At 34.3% G+C, this 17,053-nt stretch overlaps 2 protein-coding genes across 8 annotated transcripts in view; one reads left to right on the top strand and one right to left on the bottom strand.

Annotated features, from left to right (window-relative positions):
- The window catches only part of tpra (translocated promoter region a, nuclear basket protein), a 30,437-nt gene extending 23,947 nt beyond the window's left edge, over positions 1–6,490 (top strand). For 4 of the 5 annotated variants that reach the window (XR_007829572.1, XR_007829571.1, XR_007829574.1 and 1 more), the window contains exons 42-45: positions 652–843; positions 963–1,034; positions 1,123–1,214; positions 1,301–1,410. Coding sequence is in view for 1 of the 5 variants with exons in the window: in XM_051133718.1 (XP_050989675.1) it covers positions 652–834; positions 946–1,034; positions 1,123–1,214; positions 1,301–1,410; positions 3,026–3,124; positions 3,214–3,373; positions 3,463–3,572; positions 4,871–4,960; positions 6,348–6,406 (992 nt within the window). In the remaining 4 variants the exon portion in view is untranslated. Of the gene's footprint in view, positions 1–651; positions 844–945; positions 1,035–1,122; positions 1,215–1,300; positions 1,411–3,025; positions 3,125–3,213; positions 3,374–3,462; positions 3,573–4,870; positions 4,961–6,347 lie in introns of those variants that run through there. The other variant, XM_051133718.1, reaches the window with a different exon arrangement.
- Positions 6,491–6,624: 134 nt separating this feature from the next.
- On the bottom strand, positions 6,625–15,763 carry prg4a (proteoglycan 4a). Of its 3 annotated transcripts, none has more exons than XM_051133732.1 (14): positions 15,472–15,763; positions 15,239–15,361; positions 15,041–15,157; positions 13,164–13,277; positions 12,058–12,111; positions 11,463–11,528; positions 10,071–10,175; positions 9,692–9,931; positions 9,454–9,540; positions 9,232–9,371; positions 8,997–9,153; positions 8,797–8,901; positions 6,924–7,052; positions 6,625–6,772 (listed from the first exon to the last, which is right to left on the bottom strand). In XM_051133732.1, the coding sequence occupies exons 2-14, from the start codon at positions 15,309–15,311 to the stop codon at positions 6,666–6,668; spliced, it is 1,494 nt and encodes a 497-aa protein (XP_050989689.1). In that variant the 5' UTR covers positions 15,312–15,361; positions 15,472–15,763; the 3' UTR covers positions 6,625–6,665. The 3 variants fall into 3 exon arrangements, with proteins under 3 accessions (XP_050989689.1, XP_050989706.1, XP_050989697.1); XM_051133749.1 differs by having other exon boundaries at positions 15,239–15,337; positions 15,472–15,482; XM_051133740.1 differs by lacking the exon at positions 15,472–15,763 and adding an exon at positions 15,445–15,464.
- Positions 15,764–17,053: the final 1,290 nt, after the last annotated feature.

The raw sequence follows: 17,053 nt of genomic DNA, 5'->3' as shown, positions 1-17,053 counted from the left end.
TTTTTTTTAGCTCAGATTTTTTTTTCTGTTTATGTTAGCAACATGTTAACTCATGCTCACAACATCCTAGCAACCATTCCAAGTATGGAAAGTAAGCCTGTCTGTTTTTCTATCTATCAAACATTCCAGCTTTGAAAGTTATTCAACTAAGACTTAATTATTTCAAACTTAAAACTTCTAAACTTAAAGCTGTTCAAACTTTATGCCTAGGCTTTCTCAAGCAAACTTTGTTTGACTGTATACAAACTCATCTAAGTATAAATAGCATTTAGAAATGTATTTACTGACACTTTTAATCACTTTAATGTGTTCTTACTGAATAAAACTATTAATTTTTTGCAAAAACAAAATCAAAAATAAGAAATCTTTCTGACCTAAATGTTTGAATGGTAGTGTATACTTTTTACATTTTCCCTGTTCAGTCCAGCAAGCCCATCATGGAAAAAGGGTTATACAATCAAGTCTAGACTATGAAAGTTTCCATTATGAAACCTTTAGGAATAAGTGAGTTGTTTATTTGCAAAAACCGATAAACGCCACTTTAAAAAAAAAAAAAGGGGGTTTGTGAACAGAATTTGTTTTTGCAAATAAACTCTTCAAGTGACAGATCTGTTTATATAGCATCCGAAAAGGTTACCTGTGTGTTCACAGGTGAAGCTAGTGTCAGCACCCTGGAGGCCTTCCCTGCTGAGCCTGTAAGAGAGCACCAGCCAGTCCCCAGCACCACCACCACTTCCTCTCTGGGTCCACGTCTTCCCCAATCCCCCCGGAGACCGCATCACACCCCACCCCCGCGCCTCAACATCCACCCTGTCCCTGAACTTGGACCCCCCCATCATGCAGGTATATAGACCCATGTCCTATACTTGAAAGCAGCTCAAAACAAGAGTTCTGATTTGTTTCTACATAAATCCAGTACTTTCTGTATTACATCATTTTGATGACTCTACTATTCTGTGCAGAGGCAGTCTGGACAGAGCAGACGGCCCTCGATGAGTCGTGCACCCCAGCTCACACCTGGAATTGGAAGCATGGTGAGTGAACTTATTTTGTTTAACCAGTATAAACATCCTGCATCTTTAGTGCTTCATAATTTCTGACAGAGTGTTTTGGTTCCTTCAGCAACATTTCTTTGATGATGATGACAGAATGGTTCCTAGCACTCCCACCCTTGTCGTGCCACACCGCACAGATGGCTTTGCAGAAGCCATTCAGTGAGTCAATGTAGCTTTTACTCTTTTATAGTATGAAGGGACACGTCATTAAACACCTGGATTAATGATGCATCCCTCCATCTCAGTTCCCCCCAGGTGGCTGGAGTTCCTCGCTTCCGTTTCGGCCCTCCCGAGGATATGATGCCCCAGGCCAGCTCCTCTCATTCTGACTTGAGCCATCTGGCCACACATGGAGGTGAGTACAGACATGCTAACGCTGCTTTCACATTGTTTCCGAATGACCTTGATTATGTGATGACAACCTTTGTGTTTGGGTTTTTGAGCCATTTATGTCCATGGATTCAAGTATTGGTTTCTGTGGCAACACTGAACAATATTTTTTTTACAGTATTCATTATTATATAATTTAGATTTTGTAAAGCACTACCGTTCAAAAGTTTGTGGTTGGTAAGATTTTTGATTGTTTTTGAAGTTTTATTTATTTATTTACTTATTTTTTTAATACTCACAAAGCCTGCATTTATTTGATCTAAAATATACTAAAACAGTAATATTGTGAAATAATATTATCAAAATAGAAAACAGTTATTTTAAATGGTAAATTGTAATATTCCTGTGATGGCAAACCTGGAAACTCCAGTCTTCAGTGTCACATGATCCTTCAGAAATTATTCTAATATGCTGATTTGGTGCTCAAGAAACATGTCTTATCCATGTTGAAAACAGTTTTCCTTTATAATATTTTGATGGAGACTGTGATACATTTTAAAGGTTCAAAATTCAATACTATTTTGTCTAAATTAAAACAGGAAAAACAGAAATCAATTATTTAAAAAAAATACATTTTGAGTTAAATTATTATTGTTTTTTTTTTTTTTTTGTTTGTTTTATTTTTTGTAATTTATTAAAAGTTTAACAGAAACTACATTTTTAAGGCCCTGTAAGACACACACATTCAAATCCAGTTTTATTTTAAACAAATTTTATGTTCCCCATCATTTTTCTGGATTCCATTTTAATGGTTTCTTTTTTTTTTTTTTTTCTTTTTTTTTTTTTTTTTTTTTTTACAATCAAAGGCATCTCTAATTAATTAGCTTTATATTAAAAAAAAATGTATGTATTTATTTTTCAGAAATACTGTGCAGCTCTTTTTTTTGTGCTAATAAATATAGTTAATCTAGTAAATATTCCTGAAAAAAAGAATGTTTTAAAAATATGATGTTTTAATATGAATGTTTTAACAAAAATGTTTTAATTATAATGTTAGTAGTAGTAGCAGCAGCATTACCTTAAATAATATTATTGTTACAATTTCTTTAAGTTAAACCGAACTTTTATTTTGACAGGTTGGTGTGAAAACTTTAAGTTTCTGTTTGTATATGATATGACAATAAAATGCTCCTGAAGTGACTCTCAGAGCAGTTCTAGAGATTGCTTGTGTTCATGTAGTCATATTGAAGAGGCTAAAAATACCACAAGCGCTATGTGCGCTTCAGTGTATGAACTAAACCATTCATTCACATACAAGATTAATATTTAAATAGTATTTTAGCGGCTTAATATTCAGAGACACTAGTCCATATTGTGATTTGATTTAAGTGCACTTGATCTACTTTTGTTTTATTCATCCAAAATTTGGCATGGAAAAGTATTCAATTGCTTAAATTTGCATTTCAGTCAAATGAAATAAGTGAGAGCTTTCATAACATTTCATTGTTTCCAGCTTGAAAATTGTAATGTTTTTGAGAAATTAATTGAATAAATTGTAAATATTCTAGAATAATATAGCAGTCTAGTATAATTACTGTGAACACAAAATAATACCTGACATTCATCCCGTCTCTTTTTAGGGTTGGGCATGTATGAAAGTCCTCTCTTCCTGCCGGCTCATGATGAAGAGTCTGGAGGCAGGAGTGTCCCCACTACCCCTCTACAAGTGGCTGCTCCAGGTGAGCAGCTAGTGGAAGTCATGTCAAGTTTGTTTGGTTGATATCCCAGTCAAACCTAACAGCTCTCCTCCTTTCATTTGTCTTGACAGTGACGGTATTCACAGAGAGCCACCCCTCTGATGTGTCAGAGACGGCCTCTCAGTCAGTTCCCATGGTCAGCACGTCCACCGCCAGTTTGAATGCACCAGGAGAAGCTGTCCCGGGAGACGATGGAGATGACGTTTTTGTGGGGGAGGCTGAGAGTGAAGGGTAGGCACTCACAACAGAGTTTCATGGTTTACCTCAGAACGGCTCAGTTTATTCGGTAGGGTTATAGTAATTGTGTGTTCTCTGTGTAGGACGAGTAGTGAGGCATGTCTAGAGGGCCAGTCGGAGCTGGAATCCGCACAGCCGACTGATGATGCCAGCCTGCCCTCCACTAGTCAAGAGCCCACGTCCAGCTCTGCAGGTACACACCATTTCGCAGACTTGCTGCCTGGATTTGTTTTTTGTGATTACTCACTTAACTCCCACAGATCATGATTTCATGCCACTTCAAGTCTTATTTTGACTTAAAGTGGTTATATCTTAAGTGTGCAAGTTGTTTACTTACTACTATTTTTTTTTTTTTTTTTTTTTTTTTTTATATATATTCTTCCCATTAATGTCATTATATTATTTGTTATTCTCAATTACCCCCAACCAAACCCATTACACACTTTAGGGTGTCTGTTAAAACGGGGGAGGCGAAAGACACACAAAATCCTGGTGTAACTTTACCTGCTGTGTCACTGTTGGACAATGTTTCTTCAGAAAAACAAGCGATTTATACACTTCATGTTATATTTGTAATTTTGGAGTTTTTGTACTGTGAATTTTGTATTCTTAGATTTAGCAATTTACTAAGGACTTTCAAGGACTTTTTTTGAGCACTGCTTTTTTGATTTTTAAGGACTTCAGTCAGAGATCTCACTTATTAAACAGTGTCATCCAAATTCTTAAAGATAAATAGATAAATAAAAATATACTGATAAAATTATGCACAAAGTTCTGATCTAAATCAAATGACTCCTGAACCCGCTTCAAAATCACGTTTTAAATCAAAAGATTCAGATATAGTGTACTCGCCCCCTTGTCATCCAAGATGTTCATGTCTTTCTTTTTTTCCAGTCATAAAAAAATTGTTTTTTGAGGCAAACCTTTCAGGATTTTTCTCCATTTATAATGGACTGATATGGTGCCCCAAGTTTGAACTTTCAAAATGCAGTTTAAATGCGGATTCAAACGATCCTAGCCGCGGAAGAAGGGTCTTATCTAGCGAAACGATCGGTTATTTTCATTTAAAAAAAAATACAATTTAAATACTTTTTAAGCTCAAACGCTTGTCTTGTCTTGCTCTCCATAAACTCTGTGTATTCTGGCTCAAGACAGTTAGGGTATGTTGAAAAACTCCAATCATATTTTTTCTCCAATCATTATTATTTTTATGAAAATAACCGATCATTACGCTAGATAAGACCCTTCTTTGCTCAGCTGGGATCATTTACAACCGCATTTGGGATCGCTGGAAGCCGCATTTAAACTGCATTTCGGAAGTTCAAAATCGGGGCACCGATAACTGAGTTTCAATAATCCAAGCACTTTTTAAGTACCTCTTCAGGAATGTTGCTATTTTCAAGGGTTCTCCAGGCCTTAAATTTCAAAAAGTCAAATTCAAGTACTTCAAGCACTGTAAGCACCTTGTACAAACCCTGATTCTCTTTTTAGATACAAGCACCAGTACTGGTCAGGCCAAGCCTGCAAGCCGTCTCCTTTCTCAACACCAGCTGCCCCGGAGAAACCAGATCATCAGGAGAGGTTAGGACCTCATTTTTCACTTATCTGTTTCTACAGTACCTTGCAAAAAGTATTCATACCCCTTCAATTTTTTCCCCCTTTTTTTTTCCTTTATGTTGCAGCCTTATGTTAAATTGCTTTAAATAACTTTTTTCCCCCACATCAATTTACACTCCATACACCATAATGACAAAGCAAAAAACTGATTTGTGACAAATCACAACGACCACAGCATGAGGCTGCTACCAGCACACTTTATTTTTGGGATGGTACTCTGCAGGTGATGAGCAGTGCTTGGTTTCCTTCAAACATGATGTTTGGATTTGATGTTCATCAAACCAGAGAGTCTTGTTTCTCACAATCTGAGAGTTCTTTAGGTGCTTTTTTGCTAATTCCAAGTGGGTTTTCATGTGTCTTCACTGAAGAGAGGATTGAGTTTGGCTACACTGCCATAAAGACCGGGTTGATGGAGTGTTGCAGTGATGTTTGTCCTTCTGTAAGTTTCTTCCGTTTGCATATATGATCATTAAGTTCAACTAGAGCTTCTTGGTCACCAGTATAATCAAGCCCCTTCTCCATCAATTGCTCAGTTTGGCCCGGAGGTCAGCTCTAGGAAGAGTCCTAGTTGTTTCAAACATCTTCCACTAAGATAATGGAGGCTACATGCTTCTGTGAGCCTTCAGTGTAGCAGATTTTTTTTTTTTAACTCTTCCCCAGATCTGTGAACTTAAGCAAGCCTGTTTCTGAGCTCTACAGGCAGTTATTTTGACCTCGGGCCTGGTTTTTCTGATATGCATTTTCAGCTGTTAGAACTTTTTCTGAGAGGTCTGTGCCTTTCCAAACTATACTCAAATGAATTTGCCATAGTTTAACTCCACTCAAAGTGTATTAACATCTTTTAGCAATATGCAAGCTCCTGAGCTGAATTTAAAGTGTCCCAGAAAAGGGTATGAATACTTATGCAATGGAATCATTTTTTTTTTTTCTAATGAATTTGCAAAGTTGTTACAAACCTGGTTTGTGCTTTGTCATTATGGTGTATGGAGTGTAGATTTATGTGGGGGAAAAAAAAAAAAAAGTAATTTTAAAGCAGTTTAACATAAGGCTGCAACAACAAAATGTGAACAAAATGAATATGAATACTTTTGCAAGGCAATGTACAGCCATTCTCTTACTTGTATCATTAGTCACCCATTTCCTCACAAAAAGTAACCACACAGACTGGGTTTTAAAACTTTTCAGTTTTTAATGAAGCAAAGAATACATGAAATGCATACAGAAGCTTTTCCTTTGTCAGTTTGCGCTTGATTGGATATTTGGTGTCTATTCTGTGGAAATTTGAAATCTGAGATTTTCAATGAAAATTGATTTGATTTGTCTGGGTCTGTATCTCAATCTTCTCCTGTAGGTGGTGTTTTGCCTCGTGGAGGTCGGGGTCGAGGACTCAACAGAGGCACTCCCTTCTAAATCCACCCGCCGTTACAGCGTCTGCCCAGCAGAAACGCTGATCACATGCTCGTGATTGACTCTTCAAAGTACCCAGAATCAGCCTACTGCTGTTTTACTTTGTTTAATGTTTTGTTTCAATGTGCTTTAAAACATTGGTTCAAAATTATTTTATATTTTGTGAGTAATCATACTGACGCTCTGTTCAATGGTTTTGCTAATAAATGGAGAATTTTTCTCGCCATGCAGCTGCTTGTGGTGTTTGTTTCATGCTGGTCTTTCAGGCGCAGTTGAGCCACTTGCTGATGTCATTCTGCTGGGAGGAATGGCTGACAGGGGCCGTCAGAGCAGGCAGGTCACTGCTGATCTTGATGTTCAGGACTTTAGCTGTTAATCATAGAGATGGTGTTATTAAATGCATCACTTTAAATGTACTGATCAGACTCAATAACATATTTTACAGTTAAATCTTACAGTCAGTCTTCGCTTTTATTACACAGGAAATTCTTATTGTGCACGACCAAATGTTGTCACTTACGCCATGAGAGAACAAAGTAATCGAAACCATCTGACTTCCTGGGGTTGGGCATGGACAGGGCTGATGTCACAGGGGTGGGGAAGCCCTTCATTTTGAGGCTGATGTTTATCTCTCCTGACAACTGGATCTCTGTCAGATTAGAATAACATCGTAAAATAAATAAATTAAATTTTTTCTGTTGCAGCATTAACGTTAACTAAAATGAACCCTATTAAAATCTGGTAAAACTGTACAATATGGTGTCATTTGTTAACATTAGTTAATGTATTAACTAACATGAACGAAGAATGAACATACATTTATTACAGCATTTATTAATCGTCATCAATGTTAGTTTATGAAAATACAATCGTTCATTGTTAGTTCATGTTAATTCACAGTGCGTTAACAAACACAACTTTTGATTTTAAGAGTTAACATTAAAATTAATAAATGCTGTAGAAGTATTCATTTTTGGTTGATGATAACTAAATTAGTTAACTAATGTTAACTAGTGAACCTTATTGGAAAGTGTTACCTAAAATATTTGTTTTATTTATTTTTTATTTTATTTTTTATTTGAAATAAAGCTGAAATAAAAATATAACCATTTGATGAAGATAAAAAAATACTAAAATATTTATTAAAAAAAAAAAGGACACATTGGTAACACTTTACAGTAAGGAAAGTGGGAAAGTGTTATCTAAATTTTTATTATTTTACTGCTTTTATTTTGAGGTAAAGCTGAAATAAAATATAATCATTAGATGAAAATGTTGCTTTGGCAATTAAATGCAATAAAAAGTACTAAAATTAAAACTGAAGTAAAAGTTAAAGCTAAATATAAAAAATTAAAATATTTTTTAAAAGTGTGTGTGTGTATATATATATATATATATATATATATATATATATATATATATATATATATACATACATATATATATATACATACATATATATAGGTAACACTTTACAATGAGGTTCCATTACTATGTTGGTTAATGTATTAACTAACATGAATGGATAATGAACAATATATTTATTACAGTATTTATTAATCTTTGTTAATGTTGGTTCATGAAAATATAGTAACTCATTGTTAGTTCATGTTAATTCACAGTGCATTAATTAATGTTAAAAAAAAAAAAAAACTTTTTATTTTAATAATTAACATGAACTAAAATTAATAAATGCTGTTGAAATATTGTTAATTCTTGGTCCGTGATACCGGTTAACCAATGAACCTTATTGGAAAGTGTTTTTATTGTTTTATTTTATTTATTATTCAAAATAAACAAAATAAAACGACTATTAGATGAAAATGTTGCTTTGGTAATTAAACGTAATAAGTACTAAAATTGCTCAAAATGAAACTGAAATAAAATTTAAGCTAAATAAAAAATACTAAAATATTTTTAAAAATGTAAAAAATATTGATAACACTACAACATGTGTCATTTAATGTGTTATTTAATGTTATTGTATGTAATGTTAATGTATTATTTAACATTATTTAATGTATTAACTAACATGAACACAGAATGAACAATACATTTAATAGTTTTTATTAATCTTTGTTAATGTTAGTTAATAAAAATACAGTTGTTCATTGTTTATGTTAGTTCACAGTGCATTAACTAATGTTAACAAACACAACTTGTGATTTTAATAATGCATTAGTAAATGCTGACATTAACTAAGATTAATAAATGCTGTAGAAGTATTGTTAATTCTTAGTTCATGTTAACTAATGAACCTTACTGTAAAGTTACCAAAATATTTAATGCCAATGAAAACTGAAAATGAACAAATAAGTTTTATTTCTATACTTTTTAAATACTCTTTTTAATGCATTGATTACCTCGATTTAGCATAAAAAACAATTCATTACCTGCTTGTTTGCCATTCTTTGAAGCTTTGTCTGAATTTTTGGATTTCTTTCCATTGCAAGTTGGGGCATTTCCAGAGGGAAAAGTTACTTTCTGAACTGTGCCTCCTGATTAGAGAAAACACATCATGATTAGTTTTCTCATTTTGGTCATTTCTAATTATTCGAACCAAACATAAGACACAGAGGGCTCCAGTCAGCACCTTTCTTGAAGAAAAACACAGACTCTGGTTTCTTTCTGGTGGCTGGGATTGGCAGAGCAGCAGTGATCTCACCGGTGAGCCCACCGAAGTCCTGGGACACAGATCTGGGATATCCAGGTGCCACAGCACCGTTCTCCAAAACCCAGTAGTTGTCACCCTAAGTAAAAGAGAAACTGACAATTTAATAGATGTTCAGTGAACACAGTCAGTGATGGTTTTCCATGTTCTTCGATACCTTAATGATGTAAGTCTTTCCCTGGCAGTTGCAGCGAGTGAAGGCCGTATCGATGGGAGACGGGATGCCCAGTTCTTCAGTGATTCTACGAGCAGGACCGGCTCTTCTAGTCTTGGGGTTCAGCAGCCAAAAGAAGTGACCTGAGATGGATAGCACTTTTCTCAATTAGTGTTTTTAGAAAAAAAGGCAGTGTTTAACAGTGCATTTATACAGAAGATGTACCTCTGAAAACTATGATGGAGTTGTTGGAAAGAGCTGCCATTCCATCAAAGGCAAGGCCACTGCAGATATCAGGGTTTGAGTTGGCATCTTAAAAAAACAGAAATTAATAGTTCACATATATTCACATTTAAGTTTATTAGAATTTAACTAGTTTTAATTAAGAATTTAAGTAATTTCAAATATTTTCCGTATATGGGTGGTCATTTCAGGGATGTGAACAAATTCTATGGTTCTATGCCTGGTGCTGCAGGGCTGCTGGCTGCCAGGGCCTGGGCGATGTCTGCAAGAGTGCTGGGTCTACTTCCAGCAGCGGCAGGTTCGCTGGACGGCCTGTCACCTTGTCCACTGATGGAGAGGGAAACCTGCACAGGGATGGTTAGAGGATTGCCAGAGGATGGACCTGCCGCCTGTAGTGGTCCAGCTGCGGGAGCAGGGCCGGATTCTGGCAGAGGAAAACCGGAAGGGTTGGAACCCAAACCTGTGTGGGTATTTTTATATATTTTGATTATCAGCTCACATGTATTTAACTTTCTTATAAATTTGAATTTGTTGTCTCTTTCCAGTTAAAAGTCAAATTAATTCTTGATTCTTTTTAAGGAAACACATTATGCTGTTACCGGGTATGTCAGTGGGCGTCAGAGGAGCGAAGATGTCCTGGGGCAGAGGGACACCAGCAGGAAGTGATGCAGCATCAGATGGAGCCATAAAGTTAATCAGTCTCCCTGAAAAGAGAAAGAAGACATATGTACACTGCCGTTCAAAAGTTTGGGATTGGTAAGATTTTTAATATTTTTTAAAGACTTCTTTTAATATTTACTTGATTGAAAATGCTAAAAACAAAACAACAACAACAACAAGAAAACAGTAATATTGTGAAATATGATTACAGTTTAAAATAATGGTTTTATATTTTCATATATTTTAATAATTTATTTCTGTGATTAGTTACTCCAGTCTTCAGTGTCACGTGATCCTTCAGAAATTATTCTAATATGCTGATTTATTATCAATGTTGGAAACAGTTGTGCTGCTTAATATTTTGTTGGAACCTGTGATGCTTGTTTCAGGATTCTTTGATGAAAGAACAGAATTTATTCAAAACAAATCTTTTCTAACAATATAAGTCTCAGTTTTTTATCAATTTAACACATCCTTGGTGAATAAAAGTATGAATTTCTTTAAAAAAAAAAAAATAAATAAATAAAAATTACTGACCACAAACTTTTAAATGGTAGTTTATATTGTTAAAAAAGAATTCTATTATAAATAAATGCTATTCTTTTTAACTTTATATAATTAATCTTGGGGAAAAAGTATCATAGGTTCCAACAAAATATTAAGCAGCACAACTGTTTCCAACGTTGATAATAAATCAGCGTATTAGAATAATTTCTGAACAATCATGACACTGAAGACTTAAGTAATTATGATGAAAATTCATTTGCAGCTTTGCGTCACAGAAATAAATTCCATCATTTTAAAATAGAAAACAGTTATTTTACACTGAAATAATATTTCACAATATTACTGTGTTTTTCTGGATTTTTGATCAAATAAATGCAGCCTGAATGAGCAAAAGAAACTTCTTAAAAAAATAATAATTAAAACATTAAAAATCTTAATGATTCCAAACCTATTGGTCAAAGGTTTAGGATCAGTAAGAATTGTATTTTTGATTTTATTTTTTTTATTTATATATTTTTTAAGAACTTGACACTTATATTCAGCAAGGACAAATTAAATAGTTTGAAAGTGGCAGTAAAATGATTAATAAGCACTACATCAGCATATTAAAATGATTTATGCAGGATCATGTAACAGTGAAGACTGGAGTAATGCTGCTCATCACAGCAATAAATTACATGTGAATATCGAAACAGAAAACAGTTATTTTAAATAGCAACAGTATTTCATAATATTACTGTTTTACTGTATATTTAATGAAATAAACACAGCCTTTATAAACATAAGAGGCTTATGTATAATAATAAATGTAAGTCTGAACTTACCATCTCTCACGAGATCTGGGTTTTGCTGTGCTGCGAGACACGCTGCCATACACTGCTCAGTATAATCTAAAAAAACAGCAAATAAAAATACATTTTGTCATTATCCAATCTGAATTTAAGAGAAAAGAGCAGGGTTCCAGTCCGGCCCTGACTTCTTTCTGCCAAAGTACACTCTGTTTAACTGTTTGTTATCTTCTGCTTCTACCTTTGTGCTGTTGAATGGATCTTAGTATCTTATTTGTTCTTTAGTTTATATAACACTGTGTTTAGTAACCTGTCATCAGTGAGATAGTTTGTCTTCACTATTAACCTCCACAGACTAAACATAGGGCTACATGTACCTGCCTCCTCACTCCTGCTGTCTGAAGACTTCTTAGGTGCTCTGAGGGGCTTCAGATCAGGCTTCTTAGGTGTTTTGGTTTTGGGAGGGACTGAAGACATTTGGACGTTATATCTAACATGATGTAGATTGAGTGAATGACCTTTTCCTAAATAACATCTACAGAATCTACAGCTAATCAGTACTAATGGGCTTCCTCAAATTGCTAAATGGGTCACAACCATACAGAAAAAGGATTAAACATTAAAATGATACCTGTTGGTTTGTTTGGTGTTGAGCTTCTTGCAGCTTGCATCTGGGAGAAAGCATCTGATGATGATGAACAAATGATGAACATTTGAACATTGAACATTTGCTGATGATATCAAAGGAGAAGTCCATTTCCAAAACAAAGATTCACATATAATTTACTCACCCCGTTGTCATCCAAGATGTTCATGTCTTTCTTTCTTCAGTCATAAAGAATTTTTTTAAACGATCCCAAACGCGGTTGTAAACGATCCCAGCCAGGGAAGAAGTGTCTTATCTAGCGAAACGATCGCTAATTTTCATTTAAAAAAATGCAGTTTAAATACTTTTTAATCTCAAACGCTCATCTTGCCTTTCTCATCATGAACTCTGTGTATTCTGGCTTAAGACAGTTAGGGTATGTCGAAAAACTCCAATCGTATTTTCTCCCTCAACTTCAAAAATCATTTCAAAATCATCCTACATCGCTGCAGAAGTACCGACCCAGTCTTTGCAACGTGAACATGCAAAGATGATCAAACACCCTTAACAAAAAAGGTAAAACAGTGATATAGGATGATTTCGAAGTTGAGGGAGAACATGAGATGGGAGTTTTTTTCGACATATCCTAACTGTCATGAACCGGGACAAAAACAGCCGAAGCGGAGTAAGACACAACGAGTGTTTGGCATTAAAAAGTATAGAAATGGCATTTTTAAAAAATGAAAGTAACAGATCGTTTCACTAGATAAGACCCTTCTTTCTCGTCTGGGAACGTTTACAACCACATTTAGGATCGTTTGAAGCCGCGTTTAAACTGCATTTTGGAAGTTCAAACTCGGGGCACCATAGCAGTCCATTGTATGAAGAAAAATGCTGAAATGTTCTCCTCAGAAATGTTTTTCCTCAAAATTTCTTTATGATTGAAGAAAGAAGGACATGAACATCTTGACAAGGGGGTGAGTAAATTATTTGTAAATTGTTGTTCTGGAAGTAGACTTCTCCTTTAAGTAGTAGCTTATACAGTCAAGTAATTTTTGGTAGTGTTTTTATATTGTGCGTCCTTGAGTTTTTTTTTTTATTTTAATTTTTTTTTTTAAGTCTGTAGTTCAGATAAGAGTCTTGTGTCATACCGCACTGCTCGTTGTAGTCGGGGCAGCAGGAGTTGTGGAGGACACAGTTTGAATCGCACTCGCACTGTCTACCGCGCTGGAATGTCTCACCACAGCGACCCCTGCAGGAGTCACCTGCAAGTTACACACAACAGCTTTAACCCTATGAAATCGACCGATCCCATTTGATACATGTATTTCCAGGGCCTCTAAATTAGCAACATGAGCAAACCTTTTTTTACGTAAATGTCAGTAATAAATAGGTTACATCAGGGTTTTGAGGAACATTTATTTGTACGTCACTGATTCATTGTGTTGCATTGTTTTATGTTTTGCCCCTACAATTAAAACTAGCTTTGCTCATAAAATAAAATAAAATAAAATAAAATAAAATAAGAAATACTACCTGTTATCTTACTAAAAGACTGAGAGATTTTTTTTCTAGTTTGGGCCTCTGAGTAAAGTTTAGGTGCTGTTTTTTCCTTTCTTGAGTGTCAAATAAAATAATATTAGGAGAAGGTTTTAAAAATGAACTCATTATAGAAATGATGCATAAAAATTATCTACAAAATGTTAAGGTACATATATCAGTTACTAATTACAGTAATACTTTCATAGTCGCTATAAAGTTTTGGACCTATACATGAAAAATCTTAAGGCTTTTTACATAGATAAAATTTTATTTATATATATATATATATATATATATATATATATATAAAAAATTAAAATAGATGAATTGGACTAGGTAGTGGAGCTTTAGCTTTCTAAAATAAAATAAAAACTTTTTGGTTACTACCTATTTTACTTTTATTCAAATTACAGAAATATTTCTGTAATTAAAGTTTGGGATCAGTAAGACTTGTAATGTTTTTTTTAAAGAAGTTTCTTTTGCTTTTGCTCATAAAGGCTGCATTTATTTAATCAAAAACAGAAAAAAACATAAATGTTATTACAATATAAAATATACTTATATACTTCAAAATATAATTTATTCCTGTGATGCAAAGGTGAATTTTTCTTCAGCCATTACTCCAGTCTTAAGTGTCACATGATTCTTCAGAAACCATTCTAATGTAGGCTATAGAATTATTATTAGAATTATCAATTTTGGCAACAGTTGTGCTGCCAATTTTTTTATTTTTTTATTTTTTGGAACTTGTGATAACTTGTTTTTCACAAGTTAGGATTTTTGATGAATAAATGTTAAAAAGGAACAGCATTTATTCAAAATATAAATATTTTCTAACAATATAAGTCTTTGCCATCACAGTTTAACACATCTTTGCTGAATAAAAGTATTGATTTCTTAAAAAAAAGAAAGAATATAAATTCACTAAATTAAGAAAAGTACATTTTTTTCTTAAGACTTTTGAACAGTACTGTATATTGTTAAAAAATATATATATTTCTAATAAATGCTGTTATTTTGACTTTTTATTCATCAAAGAATCCTGAAAAAATGATCACAGGTTCCAAAAATTATTAAGCAGCACAGCTGTTTCCAGCACTTATAATAAATCAGCATATTAGAATCATGTGACATTGAAGACTGCAGCAATGATGCTAAAAATTCAGCTTTGTTCACAGAAATAAATTAGATTAAAAACGTTATTTTACATCATAATAATATTTCACAATATAATTAGATTTTCTGTATTTTTTAATCAAATAAATTTTAATCAAATAATTAAAAATCCTACTGATCCCAAACTTGATGGATCATTTTACTATTATTCAAATTTAAAAAAATACTTAAATAATAAAAATAAAAAATATATATTTTTTGGTCACTACATAAATTCATTGTTTTCATTTAATCACTACTATTTAAATTTCAAAAACGAGTAAATTAGTAATACAAAATAATCCTCATTGTGAGATGGTAAGAGTCTTACCAACAGTGCAGACATTCTCAAAATCCTTGCAGCACTCGCCGTGGACAAAACAGTTGTAATCACAGTTACAGACCTGTCCACGGGTGAACGGCTCGCCACATCTGCCCACACAGCTGCCTGCACACAACATCACAAACTGAATCCAACCAAAACCCCACCAGAACCAAGATAAAAAGATCCAAAAATGATCCGACTCACCTTGAGCAGCACACAGCGGCAGAAGTACACAGGCCAGGGCCAGGAGAAATGAAACCAGAGCAGATCCAGTCATGATAACCCTCAACAGAGCAGCCAACACTGAGGAAATATATGTCTATATGTCTAAAAAAAACAAGGTATGAACTCAAAACAGCAGAGTTTCAGCGATTCATCAACAAAGTCATCTGTGTGCAGAGAAGACTTACCAAAGAGAAGCGTCTTTCTGAACTCACCTTGTTGTATCCTCACGCGCTTTGTCTCTTTTATACCGTATGACAGCTGGATTTCTCCTGTTGGCTAAAAACTTTAATTAACCACCACAGCCCAATTAAAGCATGATGATGTAAAGACTAACCTCCTACACAGTAGACAACAGCAGAAATGTGTCCACAATGCTGACAGAAGTGTCGGTGACCTCTGTTAAAATGTCCTTGGATCTCAATGTTCCCCATGGGATGAATGGTTAATTTGATTTTTTTTATTATGGCTATTAAATTTTCAGTGTCCAGTGGTTCTGATACTAGATTTCAGGCATGAATGTTCATAATGCGGTCGAAATGAAGCTTTTTAATCAAATTCACAGCGACCCAAACATGTGACTGCTGATGTCCTGCACTTTTCCAGACTTTATTTAGTTGACACAGCTGGTGTTTGACCTTTCTAATGTGGTCATGAAAATTAAACTATGTACTTTTGACAAAAGGCCTCACGAATCGCTCGGTTTGGTCCAAGAGTTGGTTTCATGTAGGAGGTCATGGTCAGTGTTTGGTAACTGTTTAGGCATGTATATGTCTCGCATTGCTGCCAAAACTGATTCATTAGCTGACCCAAAAAAGACGTTGGCGTAATGACCTCCTAATACCCAAAATCAAACCCAATCCAACAGTGTAGTCATTAAAACACTATACTGTGCTATGTATTAAATGTTTCGGCTTTTCTCTCAGTTCCTGTCACAATAAAATGACCATGCGCTGTGAAGAAACTTAAGCACAAGAGAAAACATCCTCTTTATGGGAAGTGGTTTTGGTTCTGATGTAATGTCTTTCAGATGTTAAACAGTGTACCACACCTCCAAACACACTGCAGTGATTATTTCAATCTTCTGGTTTGGTCATGCGCTTCAAAAAGTCAACATTGCCTCAGGGACACCCACCATTCAGACGCATTGGTCCACGTGTCACCAACAGCAAAGGCAATAGATTTTCTGGTCAGACGTCGTTGTTGTTAATAGTCTGAAAGCTGGAGAAATTGAAAAAGCAAAACCTTAAAGACAGATCATGTTCTCACTGTGTTTTCATTTATTGTTTAAATAAAAAGAATTTATAGGGACAATTTGAGCCATTTCAGTCAGTGTCTCGCATCACAGTATCTGTTGTTCTAGCCCTGTTAGATGTATCTGTCTTTGCACCCAAGCTGTTATTGACACAGGTACTTTAAGGTTTGCATCATCCGCAGTCACGGCGTTGTAGTCTAAAGATTTGTAGATTTTTTAAAAACTAACCGTGTTACCTGGACGGATTTTAAATGTGTTTGAAAGACGTCTTTAATACTCAGCAAGGCTGCATTTACTCAATCAAGAATACAAAAACAAATAAAAATGAAATTTATTCTTATGATGGCAAAGCTTTTCAGCAGTCATTACTTCAGTCTTCAGTATCACATGATCATTCACAAATCAATCTAATTTGCTAATTTGGTGCTCCAGAAACATTCATATTATTATCAGTGTTGGGAAAGTTACTTTTAAAAGTAATGCATTACAATATTGTGTTACAATGTCTGATTTTAAAATGGTTTTCAAAGGATGAATTTTGA

This window comes from Labeo rohita, chromosome 2 (assembly GCF_022985175.1).
Source record: "Labeo rohita strain BAU-BD-2019 chromosome 2, IGBB_LRoh.1.0, whole genome shotgun sequence".
NCBI classification, from domain to species: Eukaryota; Metazoa; Chordata; class Actinopteri; order Cypriniformes; family Cyprinidae; genus Labeo; species Labeo rohita.
The sequence above is the reverse complement of the archived record's forward strand: the minus strand, read 5'-3'. Positions and strand labels throughout refer to the sequence as shown.

Coding starts and splice junctions, on each gene's coding strand:
- prg4a (XM_051133732.1), bottom strand. CDS start 15,311: ATGACTGGATCTGCTCTGGTTTCATTTCTCCTGGCCCTGGCCTGTGTA. Junction 15,158..15,238: donor GCCGCTGTGTGCTGCTCAAG/GTGAGTCGGATC, acceptor TGTTGTGTGCAG/GCAGCTGTGTGGGCAGATGT. Junction 9,372..9,453: donor CTCCATCATAGTTTTCAGAG/GTACATCTTCTG, acceptor TATCCATCTCAG/GTCACTTCTTTTGGCTGCTG.